The sequence below is a fragment of the Ctenocephalides felis genome, unplaced genomic scaffold (assembly GCF_003426905.1).
Source record: "Ctenocephalides felis isolate EL2017-DRISC unplaced genomic scaffold, ASM342690v1 CF-g0.4_SCAFFOLD_01886, whole genome shotgun sequence".
NCBI lineage: Eukaryota > Metazoa > Arthropoda > Insecta > Siphonaptera > Pulicidae > Ctenocephalides > Ctenocephalides felis.
In genome coordinates this window covers 68,672,854-68,687,692 of record NW_020538040.1, presented here as the reverse complement: position 1 = coordinate 68,687,692, position 14,839 = coordinate 68,672,854, and the positions used below count along the sequence as shown (strand labels likewise).

Sequence of the window (14,839 nt, the reverse complement as noted above, 5' to 3'; positions counted from 1 at the left end):
TTACGAAGAATTTAATAATTTAATGATAATTTTAGTTATGAAATTTCCGTCCATGTTGGAGAATTTCAAAATCATACGATCTTTAATATCAAAGTAAAATTGTTAATCTTTATTATTACTCTTCAATAGGGGCTCAAAGATCCGCAGGTGAAAAGGTCCACCACCTATATCTCAAAAACAAGTGAAATTAAGAATTTTTTAGCAACAATATTTGAAAGTAGAAGGAAAAAGATCTATAACCAATCATCTACCTTGATTCATACGACGTTGATATCAGGAGAATAAACGGCAATGTTTGAAAATCCATAATAAAAGTATTATTTGAGCATTATGTTTAGTTTACAAGACTTTTTATAAAATAAATTAAGTTAAAAGCAATTCCACAAGAGATAAATAAATGAACAGTTATTCCAACACTGCCTGATGAATATTTCTGACGAAATGCCAGATCAAGGTTTATATACAGGATTAACTCTGTAAAAAATGTACCCATGAAATTAATATTTTGCATTGGTTGAATAATGTAGCTATTACTTTGTAAAATCTCTTTAAATTGAAAATAACATATCAAACCTGTGCATTTTTTATTCTAAATTTTAGAAGCTAAATTTAAAAAATGCTAAAATTTCATTATTTATGTGATATTATTTTAAATCTAATTGAACCGCTTAATGCTGTTCAATAATTCCTCAATTTTTCTATAAAATTGCCTTAGAAATAAATAAATCGTTAAAATATGCTAATGTTAGCAATTAATTTTTAGAAGATGATTTTAACAATTAAATATTAGCGTAATTGTAGTAAATTAGATCCTTTTAAAATAGATATTTGTACGGCATGATGAGTATGCAATTTTTACGAGACTATATTTTATTAATAATATTTTTAAAAAAACAACCAAACAAATACAAAATCACAAAAAAACGAACATTACATATGTATTGTTAAAAGGCTCTGTCTAATTTTCATATAGAATAAGTGATATGATTATGTCTGGACCAAACCTATACGGAAGTGTTAATTTCTAACAAGTGTAGCATATATGAGGTGTATCTTTGACCATTTTTTTCAGGTTATTGACGGCGGTTACGTTTTCACTTGGAAGACGAGTACTGGAATGTTACACCAGAGTCTCTCGAACAACTTGATATGTGAAATATATTTGTATGTAATTGATCATTGCTATAAATTTAATTATCATCAATACAACACTATTTTTGATTTTTTAATTTTCAATCGTTATAATGAAGTATATTAACAATAAATATATAAATTAAATTAATAATTAATATAATATAAATAAAAAAAAAAAATTAATAAATTGATCGTTGCTCTAATTTTAATCATCATCAATGAAACATTACGTTTGATTTTTTTATTTTCAATTGTTATAATACAGTATATTAACAAAAAGTGATAATACATTGAGCATAAATCATCAAAAATGAAGTTAATTATATTGCGTTAATGAAATTGTCTTTACGTGTATCTATACACACACACACATATATATTATTTATATATATAAATATATATATATATTGTGTGTGTGAGTGTGTGTTTTTAATGTACAAACTTTTTGATTTAGATATAAATTATAAACCTTTGCAAATTTTCCTTGTCGATTTAATTAAGATATTATATTATGCCAAGTTTACAATGGGCAATGGTGTGTAAAGTAGCATCGAAAAATCTCTCACACTACATTTCATTTAATTCAGATTACAAATCTGCATTTTAGGAGTTTAAAATATTTATTAAAATAAATATTGAAAATATAGCATTCAGATGCGTTATTTACATGACTGTAAATTGTGTTAGGTTCATTTGCTAAGATTCAATATATTGCTGAAGGTAAGAGAAATTGATCTGAAAAATGACAATATTGTACTACCTATTTGTAATAAAGATAAATTTCAATGTTGTATGAACACACCACACCCATACATATATATATATATATATATATATATATATAGTATATATATATGTATATATATATATATATATATATATGTTGTATATATATACATATATATGATAAGTATGTGTGTGTGTATGTGTAGTGTAAATGCAAACTTGTGATGTTCATTTGTAAAATTTGTCATTTTATTTTCAAATGTCTATACAATTAGTACATTAAACAAGACTTATTTTCACCTACATTAGAAAGAGTTAATTACCATGTAATTAAAGTACTGCTTGGAGGATTTGAGAACTTGGACTTCTTGATTTTACCAGTACCTATAGTTATCTGATCATTTTGGCGTACCTTAGAAAATTGAATGCACTTGTGTGTTTGCGTAGTATCTATGTATGTACAAATTTTCGTCCACAATTTCGAGACTACCGTCAACCGATTTGAATGATTAAAAGAGCTGTAAGTAAGTAGAATTCTGTCTTAAGGCTTAATTAAGGCAAAGCATCGCTGCTTAAGGCAAATTGCTGGAACTTCCCGTACCAAAAATTATTATTTTTTAAAAGCGATAACATTTTTGAAAAAATTTATTTCGAAAAAATTAGATTTTTGAGAAACAAAAAAAAAAATTGTTTGAAAAAAAAAGTTTTCTTTATTTTGGCATAGTTTGGAAACTCTGAACTTTTTTTCAAAGCAATCGTACCACTTTAACAGCATAGAGACGAAATGTCAAAGCGCGTAAGCGCCGTGTCGCCGTCTAAATAAACATTGGTACGGAACTCATAGGAATGTAAACAAAATTTATACTTATTGTTAAAATCTCTATAAAACCTGATAATTTGATGTGCATATGTCTAATGATCATTTTTGACCGCCAAATGGCTTTTGTTTTACTTTTTCATTAGATCTCCGAAACTGCTAGACCTGCCTTCATGAAAATTTGATCAGTTCTTCATCTTGTCAATACAAGTAAAATGTTTTTTGAATGATTCAAATCGGACGCTCCGTTCTCTTAAGAACTGAGTTACCATTTTTGGCTGCTTCCGTCAAAAACTAATCAGCACGTCTCCTTATCAATACAAATCGAATGTTTTTTAAATTATTTAAATCGGTTGATCGGTGTTCTCGAAATCGTCGACGAAAATTTGTATCCGCACACACACACACGCACACACACACACGAACACACATACATCGATTTTTTCTAAAGTATGCCCAAATATTCAGAAACGTTTGAAACGTCGAGAAATGCAAAAATTTTCATTTTCGATTTTTTGCGATTACTATAACTTACCCTACGGGAAGTTAAAAAACATTCGATTCCTATTGATGGGAGACGTGCTGATTAGTTTTTGGCAGATCCTGTCATTTTCCTTAAGCACGTTGCCACGCACCACAAGTTCGTTTTACCGACCCACCGTTGCGGAGCCGCTGCGAGGATCCGGGCCCGACGCGGGTTCGTGGGACTGACCGATCGACTTATCGTTGAAGCAGTGTGTCAAGGTCGCGCCCGTGTCTTCGACCCGCGCTCGCCCAAACCCATTAAACGAGAACTTACATTTTTGTTTTTTAGTTTTTTTTTGGTTTTTGTTTTTATTTCATCCTCTAATTTTCTCCGTATTGATAATGAGTGAGAGCTTTGCTCGCTTGTCTTATACAACACGCTTCATTTCCACGTCAACGTTTCTTTTACGACAATTTGTATGAATGTGAAAGATTTGATAACTCATTATGTACGTGCTTACATTTAGTAAGATACACATATACCTACTTCAATACACACACACACACACACACATATATATATATATATATATATATATATAAGGTAGAGCAAGGCCTAAAGATTCGCGGGTAAAAAGGTCCACCACCAATATTTCAGAGAGTAAAATTACATTTTTTTTAACCACAATATTTGAAAGTCGAGAGAAAACATTTATAACCAGCCATTACCTTGATCCTTACCACGTCGCTATCAGAAGATAAATGGCAATGTTTAAAAATCTATAACAAATGTTTTTTTTTTCGTTGTTAGTTTTTTTGGTTATGAACACTGTCGTTTATTTGTAGTGAGCACTGTCGTTATTGTTTAGTTTTCGAGCCCTAAATATAATTTTTAGGTAAACCTTTATTAATTGTTTTATTAGATGTATTGTTAATTTTAAGTTAGATGCAACAGTTTTATTTTATATAACCTCTATAAAAGCTTACACAAAAGTTGGGTAAAAAGGACTAACTGAACTTTGACCGTGGCAGAGGTTATAAGATTATATTTGTGCTTAGGTAGACAAAGTCAACCAAGCACAATTGAGTTTCTCTGTTAAAAAATATATATTTTATTGTTAGTTTTACATTAGAAAAAGTTTTAAATACAAAACCTTACATAAAAAAATATTAAATAAATAAGTAAATTAAGCTGAAAAGACAAACTTACAAGAGATAAATTATTGAATAGTTATTCCAACTCTGCTGCTGAATATTTCTGTTGAAATACCAGATTAAGGTTATATACAGTATTATCTCTGTAAAATGTAGCCATGAAATTTATATTTTGCATTGGTTTAATAATGTACCTATTATTTCGTAAAATTCCTTCAAGATTAAAAATTAGAAAAAAACTTGTAAGAACAATACACATAATTAAAACATTTTTCAATTAAAAAATTCAATGAACAAATAACAAAAAAACATAACTACAATTATAAATCGTTCACAGTTGGATTTGATAAATGATGAATTAAGCATAATTGCAATATCAGATAATTTTGTATGTTATAATTTTTTATTCATGATAAAATAATATGTTTCAACGTCGAAAAAAATAAGAATGTATATATATATATATATATTATATATATATATATATATAAATGCATTCAGTTTCGTCAATTGAAATATAAGCTATATACACGTGCTAGTAATCAATTTAATTCTTGGCATGAAAATTACCGCGAAAAGATGCGTTGCCTGGTTCAAAATTGGCGAAAATAAAATTACTAAAAGTTAAAGAGAAATAAAAATAAAGAAAAGAGCTAAGGACTTTCTGTAACAGGGGTAAGTAGTGACAGGCCTTTTTCAATAGAATCTTAACAATAAAACATTAATTTTTACTTTTGTAAATGTAACACGGCACTTTCAGTAGAAAATAATAAATTGTGAAATAATTACCATTAGTCATTGTACTATTTTTACTTTATTCGGCAGAGGAATAGTTACAGCATCTATCAATCTTTATTTCGTAGAAATATGATCAGTATATCTTAAGATATATTATTTAAAAAAAAAGTGTCCCAGAAGTCCCTAGCCCCCCTGAATATACGTAATAAATAATTGCTTTTATAATATTGTGAATGATTATTGAAGAAAATTTAAAAAAATGCTTAAAATAATTAGTGAAATTTTCAAATATTTTTAAACCTTCAATTATGTTCAATAAAGTTCAATGTTAACTAATTGCCATAATATTATATATAAAATCTCGGCGTTAATGTAAAATTATTTTAACTTGTGAAATTGTTGTAAATTTGCATATTAAAAATAGTTTTTGATTTTTCTTAATAGATAAAAAATGAGATCATATCCGCTTTGTAATTAGCTCATATTCGAAAATGTCATAGAATTTCGAATATGAATTTATTTTCAGCTAAATTTACTTATAATTTTCTAAATTTTATAAGAACGCGTATACATAAATATATATATATATATATATATATATATATATATATAAATCATCCCATTATTTTATTGAAATTCAATGAATTTCGTTTTATCGCCGAATAGAAACTTATGAATAACATTCATGCGTCATTACGGTTGAAAATTCAAAAGCTGCAAAATGTAATCCGCTGTAATCAAGTAATCGAGATCATATTATATGCGATTATATAAAATGTCTAACTGGATGATCAACTTTATAATGGTCAATTGTTCCGTAATGATGCATCGCCGGAGTTTAGAGTACAGCGCACTTTCTATTTCAATGTAGATTGGCACGTGGTCGCCGGCATCAAGTCCTTATGCGAATTGTATTCGTCATATATTCATGTTCTGAAAACAAAAAGAACTATGCGGAACTGTCGTATAATCTGTCGCCGTTGAATCTTTTGACTCATTACAGGACAAATCCAATATGTAAAGTAGTTGTATTGTTGTTTGAATTGAAGAAAGTTTAAAAACGACGTGTAACAGACACTACCGTACCTCCTGCTTTCGGACGGCCGGGGGAGGGGGGCCTAATGTTTTCTTATGTGCCGGTGTATTATGAAGATGTTGAAAAAAGGAACTATTTCCTATCGTTTCGAAAAAAATCTACGTACACACACATTTGCACGAACACATAGAAACTCCGCCTTCTTTGCCCCATCTGCTTTCCCGGTCGCACTAACGTCGATCGATATGGCACTTTCTTTTTCATTTGAGCACATATTGTAGAATAAATGAAATATATAAACATCCACATGGACCACGGTTTGAGTATAAAAAGACTGAACTCATGAATGATCATCATCAAAATCATCTCCAATCTCAAAGAGTCAAGTGCAACAAAGGACTACTCAGTTTTTTTTGTAACGAATTAAACGATTCTTTGGACGTTTTAAATAACGACTTTGTTTTCGATATTTTTTGGAAGAAATACCAAACAAAAAACCAAATATGAGGATTTTTGTGTGCGCAGCTATTTTGGCGGTTGTGTCTGCCGCCCCAAGTGTGCTTGACAACCAAATCGAGAGGGATTCGGAACGCAATGCCGGAGCATGGGACAGGATGTCTAGGACGCTCGTGGCTTGTGCCGGAGCCGAGGACATGACGTCCTGTCTAGCAGTGAAAGGAGTAGCCATGCTCGATCGTGCAGCCCGACAACAAAAAATCGAAATCTTACCAGGAGTTTCATTCAACAGGTAACGCTTGCAAATCTAATTATATATATATATATATATATATATATATATATATATATAATATTATTTTAATTTTAATATCTTTGATCATTTATATTTAGAAAACAATTAAAAATATTTGAAAAAATAAATAAATAAATATCTTACTAAACGATGATTATCAATTTATATTATTTGACAACAGATAACATTTTTACATAAAATTTAAATTAATAAAATTATTTGTTAGAATTACATATAACGAACGATTCCTAACGCAAATTATTAACATTCCAAAGTAAAAATATTACCTTGAGTTAACCTAAAGATGTAAAGCTGACGTTTACTATTTCCGTTCTGAATATAAAATAAAAACATCAAAATTTAGCAAAATATAAAACACGCAATTGAAAATTAAATAGTTAATTTATTATTTATATATTTAATTATTTTTTATAAAAAATATATCGGTTGTTTTCAAAAATCAATTTTTTGTTGTCCTTTAATTCTCGTTTTAATCTTTTTTGCAATTATTATCAACATGCTCTCGTAAAATTTGATTGAAAATGAAAATGCGTTGCATCATTGCATTTCTATTTTTACGAAATTATTAACGTATAAAAATTTCGCTAGTATAATCTGCTCACAAAATATTAGTGCGGAAAAATTCTTCCTCATTCATGTCACAATCGAATGTATAGCTTAACGGATATTTACATGCACATTGTTTTCTTTGCAAGAACAATTAACACCGCAATGTAAATAGCTGGCGAAATGGGCCAATAACTGTATGTACCATGTTCCACATGACCGTGCAATACAATACTCTATTATTCACTTGACACACTCATACGCGACACGCCCAATTCGTCCGAGGTGTCACTTCTCAAAAACATCATCTCGAATAATATCGCAAATGCTTCGAATTCTCGCACATACTTATCCATTCGTTCAACTCGAGCAAAAATTCAATTCTTCAGTTGGAAGTTCTCATTCGGTCACATAATTGCTCTTGACAACTTCTGTGTCAAGAACTATTAATACAATGTGCCTACGCATAAACAAATCAAAGTCGTTAATAGTACCTCTCGAGTCGAACATTATAATTGTTGAGATCAAACAAATGTTTGAATAAAGTAAGACTTCCAAAAACAACAATCGTATATCAGTAACGATCAGTGAATTAAACGTACGATTTACATTACAGAGACAGCGCCTATGAAGTAAGTCGTGAAGGAAAAGCTTTAAGTGAAGATGAAATTGCATCTAAATTGCCAACGAATGGAGAAGAAAAGAATGCACGTCTTTTGGACTTGATCTCTGAAGCCGCTTCAAGATTCATCAGCAGCCACAGCCTCCAAGTTAAATTACCCGAAGATGCCGCCCAAAGCGTAGCCAGAGCCATCGAAGAAGGACGTAAGTATTTTATCAATTAATTCATAAAACGCTTACTCAAATAAAATATTTTTGCGAATATTTAATTGCTATTTATATCTATTCTAAAGCATCAATTTCGACTTATTGTTTGATGTTCGTCAAATTAATTATAATGTTTTATATTATATCCATAGCGTAGTACAAATGATTTTAGTACGCTGATATGAATGTAAAACAGGTTTATAAATAATAATTTTATAATATAAAAACGAATCTTATATCATATAAAAGTTGCCTTATTAGCTGAATAGTGTGTAAAAAGAAAGTATATATATAATGCAAATGAATTTGAACAACAAAAATCGTATAAAGTGAATTTAAGAAAACGAAAGTGAAGATGCTGCGATCACACTGATTCATTATTCTGAAGAAAGTAAAAACTGTTACGAAATGGTTTGCGTGAACATTAAATTACAATTACTGACCTAAATCGTAAGAACTTGACTCTTTATACTGAACGAAACACAATGAAAACAATTTTCACATATTAGCAACATATATGCTCAATCTGACGTTGTTGCAATAATGTTATTCATACAAGAATTATTTCATTATTAATAATATAATGTTTTGTTATTTATTAAAGGTCGCGGAGGAAAAATGAAGAAAATGTTGGGACCCATCATCATGGCTGTAGGTGCTAAATTGGTTGCCATCATTCCTTTAGTTTTGGGTGGAATCGCTTTCTTGGCAGTTAAGGCTTTGATTGTATCTAAGATCGCTTTCATCTTGGCTGCCGTCCTCGCAGTACAAAAACTTTTCGGTGGAAGCAGCGGATACAGCTCCAGCATCTTGGGAAAAGTGAGTAAATATTCATAATAATTCCCAATATAAGAGCAGCGAAAGCATTATTTTTAATAAAACAAATATTACGTCGCTCATAACGTTTGTTTGCTATTCCAAAAATGATAGATTTTTTGTAATAGATTATTTGAAAAATAAGCATTAATAATTGGCTATTATGAACAAAACTATATTAATTATTACAATAGGGTTGATAAAACATTGCGCTCATATTTGGAATTAAAGTTTAGAATCGACCGTCTTGAAAACATAGAAAATCATAAAGCGAAATAAACAAATATATTTCTAAATTCTTCAATGAAAACTGGTAATGAAACTAATATGTTCTCAGACACCTAAAATCATATATAATTTCATAAAAATTGCATGAATATTGAACGTTTCATCGTTTTTTCAGTAGCACTTTACCACCGATTTCTAGTCATCATTCAACCAATTAAGAACCATAACAATGACTCTGGAATGTGCTAACTATCTGTTTCTTTTACAATTCAACAAACAAATACTAAAATAGTGAAATTAACATCGCTAAACATAAGGTAAATCCGACGAATATTCTTAATCAAAATAATCTAAAAAAAACCTAAAACAATACTGGTCTAATCGTTGACACAAATAGTATTATATGTAAAGATGACACGACTGTGACAATGCTGACGCAATTTTCGACTTTCCCTAGTTCTCCGGCGCTGGTAGCCAAGGATGGTCAAGCTACTCACCAGCAAGTTCCGGCTGGGCTTCCGGCGGCACCACACAACAAGGATGGTCATCAGGTTCATCTGGCAGCTCTAGCTACCCATACGCGCGTAGCTTCGATGCTCAGTCGATGGCATACAGTGGCCAAAAACCAGAATAACGTACCAAATTCTAGACATTTAGCACTAAATCTTATGAAATGGACGTCTATGACGACCGATTGATGCCATGTTAATTGTTCTTCCTATTCTACGAAAAAACACATCAGACCCTTGCTATTGTACAGACTTTTTTACTCATCACTCATCGTCTTCTGTTTTAAGATGTATTCATGTCTGATTAGTTAGTAACTTATTTATTGTGTTAATTTTACTAATAAATTATTTATTATTTATATAGTAATTAAAACTATGTCATATGTTATCATCAATTTATTTAATAAAAAATCATATTTATTAAAAAGTTTTTTTCAATATAATATACTACGCATGTGGATAATCTGATATATATATATATATATATATATATATATATAAATATATAAAATATATATATAAAAAAACATCTATTTATTTACTGTCCACATTTCGGAAGTAGATACGTTTCATCTTCAGGACATCTGTCAAGAAACATGATCTTGATTTAAATTTGTTTAAATTTAAGATTCAAACAAACAACATATTTAGAAAAAATAGAAAATGCTGAATTTTTAATATACAATGAATAAAACTGTGGAAAAAAGTTCCGAAACGTCGATAGTAAATAAATAAAAAAATGTTTTTTTTTTAAAAAAAAACTTTTTTGTTTTTTAATACATTTGGATTCTTTGTTCGAAGCTCTAAAAATATTTACAAATTCAAGATTCTACCATCTAATATATATGGGTATATATACATATTAAGAAGTTAATTTCAGTTTAATTTTTTTGTTGAATTAAAATATATCATCAATAACTCTGTATTAAATAAAGAGTCCAATTTTGGCTTGGATAGATTTGCCTTGGCGTTACTTTGTGCTCTCAAAGAAAAATAATTAAAAAAATTGTTACTAAAACATACTTTTAATATTTTTGTACTATTAAAGTACAACATTTCTCAAGTTCATTAAGAATAATTTCTGCAAATATAGAAATATATAAAATTTAATAAGCACGTTTCTTATTTTTTACAAATTCGTCTATATTTAATTCACGAAAATTTTATTATAATCACATGTTATATTTAATATTTTATTTGGTTAAAAGCAATATATCAGTATGATTTGTGTATGGCAAATATTAAGTTTACTTTCGTCCAGAAATATAGCTTATTTAGTGGCTTTTAGAGTAAAAATACAAATAGAAACACAATTTACACTTCGGAATATTATTTAGAATATTTAAAGAATGTTGTAAAAAACTATTTAAATTTTTGTGTTTCATATAAGTACCCTAAGAATAATCCCATATGGCAAAAAAGATCATTGGACTATCACCTTCTACATTTAGCATAAGCAAAAATGTACACAAAGTGCAAACTCAGTTAAAATGTATGTATTACATACTTTTTATGCAAAAAATGTCTATACATATTATCCATATTTTATTAAATATTTACCCAATTAGGTGTTTGAATAATATGTAGAAAAATGATTAATGTTCAACATTGTCCACATCAAAACCTAATTAAACATAATTCGGATTTCGCTGACAGCATTGTACGATTCATTAGTGCCATGCAACTGTAAATTAAGTTTTATCTTTCAAATGCAAGTAATAATGCAAAATTGTGTTTCTCGATAAAACCAGGAACTGGATAGAGTATGTCACAAAGTGTTTATAACAAAAATTAATTTCGTTACTTCTTCGTACCTCTACAAAACCCTCAAGTCATATTCAAGTTTGGGTTTATTTTTGTACCATACATAAAAAAATATCCTATACTGCCAAGCTTAACAGCAAAACCTTTGATTGGATCATAGGGCAAAAATCCAAGTTATCTCTGGACCGCTAAAGTAAGTCTAACGTAAGTTCTACTCAACGAATGTAATCTAAATAATTAAATTTTTATGAATAATTATAATTATTAATAATTATCAATGTATCATAGTTTTTGTAATATTTGCAATAAAATCATTCACACCTACCAAAATTATATTGCAGTTGACGTCATCAATAAAGGTCTGATAAAAAAAGCTCAAGAATAATAAAGTTCACAAATACAAAAATTATATTTAGCGGATAATTATTTATTGAAACAATTTTGACATTCATGTAGAAATTTGTTACATTTAGTTTATTGGTTGTGTATTTTTTAAGATTTAATTGAACCATGAAAATTTTTGGGGCAATTCGACTACTCTGTGTAATTTACTCATTGAAAATTGAGTTGAATTAATTGGTTGAAAACCAATGTTTTTTTATATGGTATTGCGCATTAAGGCAATATTCTAAAACTAAGTTTAATTAATAGACTGAAATTTTGAATTGATAAAAAATTATTAATAAAAAGTTGCAATTTGCTAAAACCACTAGTGTATTAAGTAGTTATGTTCATCAGGTGCATGTTATGTTTTTTTCACAAAACTGAAATTTGATGAAACGTTTTTAATTTTGTTTTTTAACTTCCCGCAGGGTACGTAGTAATATGCTGAAAATCGAAAATGAAATTTTTTCCATATCTTCATGTTTCAGAGGTTTTTGAACATTCTGGCATACCTCAGAAAAAATGGATGTGCGTGTGTTTTGTATGTCCTATACATTTTTTTTATATCGAAAATAATTCAAATTTAAATTTTAATTCTGGCTAAAGCTCTAAAGCTCACTTAAATACTTCAAACGAATAATTTTAAAATTGTAATTCAGTTTATATAATTCTTATAACTATTAGGCAATGTAACAGTATTTATAATAATCTATTTGAAAACATTTAATATTTCTCGAACATTTCGTTACGGTACGGGAAGTTACAGCAATTTTCCTTAAGGCACGATGCCATACACAACTAGTTTTCAATAATATTAAGTATCACGTAAAATTAAGAAAATAACAAAAATTTTCTAATACCTTTGTAGCAATAATAATAATTAGCACACAGTTATTTTTAAAAATTCAAAAATTGGTTAAAAAATGATACGGATTTCTGTAAAAACAGATATTTTAATATATATATTTTTGAACCTAAAAATAAGTAATAATAAATAATAATATGACAACTTATTTAATTATTCCAATACCTTTCAACACCAAACGTTCCATCGGCTGCACGCTTTTTCAAGATTTTTTATTTTTTGAAAACATTCAAAAAGAGACGAAAATTTGAATGGAAGCAAACATTTTTCTCATACAAATTACTTATTTATTTGGTATTTGTTCCATATTTTATGTTTGTCAGGTCGATACCTTAAGCGCTTCAAAGAGAAAATGTTTAAATAAGATGAACTAACAATATTTAGATAATCGTATTTTATTTTAGTAGTGTGAAAAAATAAAAACTTATTTATTGATTGCCAAATGTTTATACGCACGTTATAAATTATTTTTTTATAAGATAATAAAAATAAATATTAAAAATAATAATAAAGGTGCTAAAAATAAAACAAATGGCAAAATTTGCAAATGGTTTAATTAAAAATATTGATGAACAGATTACACTGCGCGATAGTAAAATATTTTCTTGCGATATTATTATGGTTTTTAAGATGTTCCAGGACGCTGATTCCGAAAACAAAAACAGAAATTCGCTACCAGCTCTAGTTTTCGAGATATGCAATATGCCAGTTTTACCTCAAATTCTAAAAAAATACGATATATTTTATTTTATGCCTTCAAAAGTCTTTTTATATGATTTCCAAACGTAGAAAAGGTCTGACTGATTTTGTAATAAGCTCCAACAATTGTCAGCCATCATGTGGATGTCCCACTTTCCTTGATATCGTTCCTCCAAAGTCCTGATGTCGGATACTCTCGCCCTGCTTTTCGCTAATATCTCCACAATTTTCCAAAAACCGTTCTGAATAAGAGTGTGGGTAATGAATTCAAATTAATTACATCAAATATATCAGTTTTTAATGCTTCTCTTTTAACGTTTTTACTTGGTAAGCAGAAGATGTTGATGCTCTAGATTGTTCACCATTGGCATGGATGGGGTTCGTGTAGCTGACCAAAAGTAGACTTCAATGCCATTGGGGTTGTGGTATATGACTATTTGCTCCTATTGCCTGAATTTTTTACATTCATATTTACCACATAGACGAAACATAGCCGTCGTGGTAATTCTGAAGTTTTTTCTAAATAACAGGAGTGTTAAAATTATACCATTTCTTTTTTCTTCTGAATAATAACGTGAACATTCTACGCAATTTTTTCACCTAGATTGAAGAACCCATGTTTCGTCTTTATTGCGCAATTTAGTTTTAAAGTGGTCGAAATACGATGTCTTTATGCAATTTATAGATTTCTTTCTTTTTTATAGATTTAAAAAAAAAGTTCGAGGAAAAAAATAAATGTGATCTTAATCCGGTATTTCGTCGGAAATGTTCATCGGCAGAATTAAAATAACTATTTATTCAATTTATCACTTGTTAAATTGCTTTTTTAACTTTTTTTCCTTATTTACTATTTGTTGGTTATTGTTTAAACCTTTGACAGGGTAATGAATAGTGGGATGACTGCACCCCTTTTAACCCACCCAGGTGTAAGCTTCTATGGAGGTAATATAAAAAAATTGTTGAATCTAACTTAAAATTAACAATACATCTTATAAAACCATTATATAATGTATACTTAAAAATTATATTAAGGTCTCGTGAACTAAACAACAGTGCTCACAACCAAAAAAACTAACAACAAAAGAACATGCTTTTGTTATGGATTTTTAAACATTGTCAATTAATCAAGGCGATGACGGGATATATATCTCTTTCCCTCTACTTTAAACAATTGTTATTAAAAAATTTTGAACTTTACTTGTTCTTGAGATATCGATGGTAGACATTTTTACGGACCTTTAAGCCCCGCAATAAGAGCGCGGCTCATTGTTACAAACTTTAATAACTTTTTATAATTAAACCACATTTTGTAGATCATTAATAATGGGGGATATCGTTTAGACATTAGAACATCAAT

General features: G+C 28.9%; 1 protein-coding gene across 1 annotated transcript; it reads left to right on the top strand.

Moving 5' to 3' along the window:
• Window positions 1-6,574: 6,574 nt before the first annotated feature.
• Window positions 6,575-9,895, top strand: LOC113375264. The gene is made up of 4 exons (XM_026615205.1): window positions 6,575-6,819; window positions 8,006-8,214; window positions 8,822-9,036; window positions 9,719-9,895. Exons 1-4 carry the CDS (start codon window positions 6,575-6,577, stop codon window positions 9,893-9,895), a joined length of 846 nt encoding a protein of 281 aa, XP_026470990.1.
• Window positions 9,896-14,839: the final 4,944 nt, after the last annotated feature.

Excerpts from the sequence above, each read along its gene's own strand:
- LOC113375264 (XM_026615205.1), top strand. The coding sequence starts at position 6,575 with ATGAGGATTTTTGTGTGCGCAGCTATTTTGGCGGTTGTGTCTGCCGCC. Across the intron at positions 6,820-8,005 it reads CCAGGAGTTTCATTCAACAG|AGACAGCGCCTATGAAGTAA; the intron begins GTAACGCTTGCA and ends TTTACATTACAG. Across the intron at positions 9,037-9,718 it reads GCTCCAGCATCTTGGGAAAA|TTCTCCGGCGCTGGTAGCCA; the intron begins GTGAGTAAATAT and ends GACTTTCCCTAG.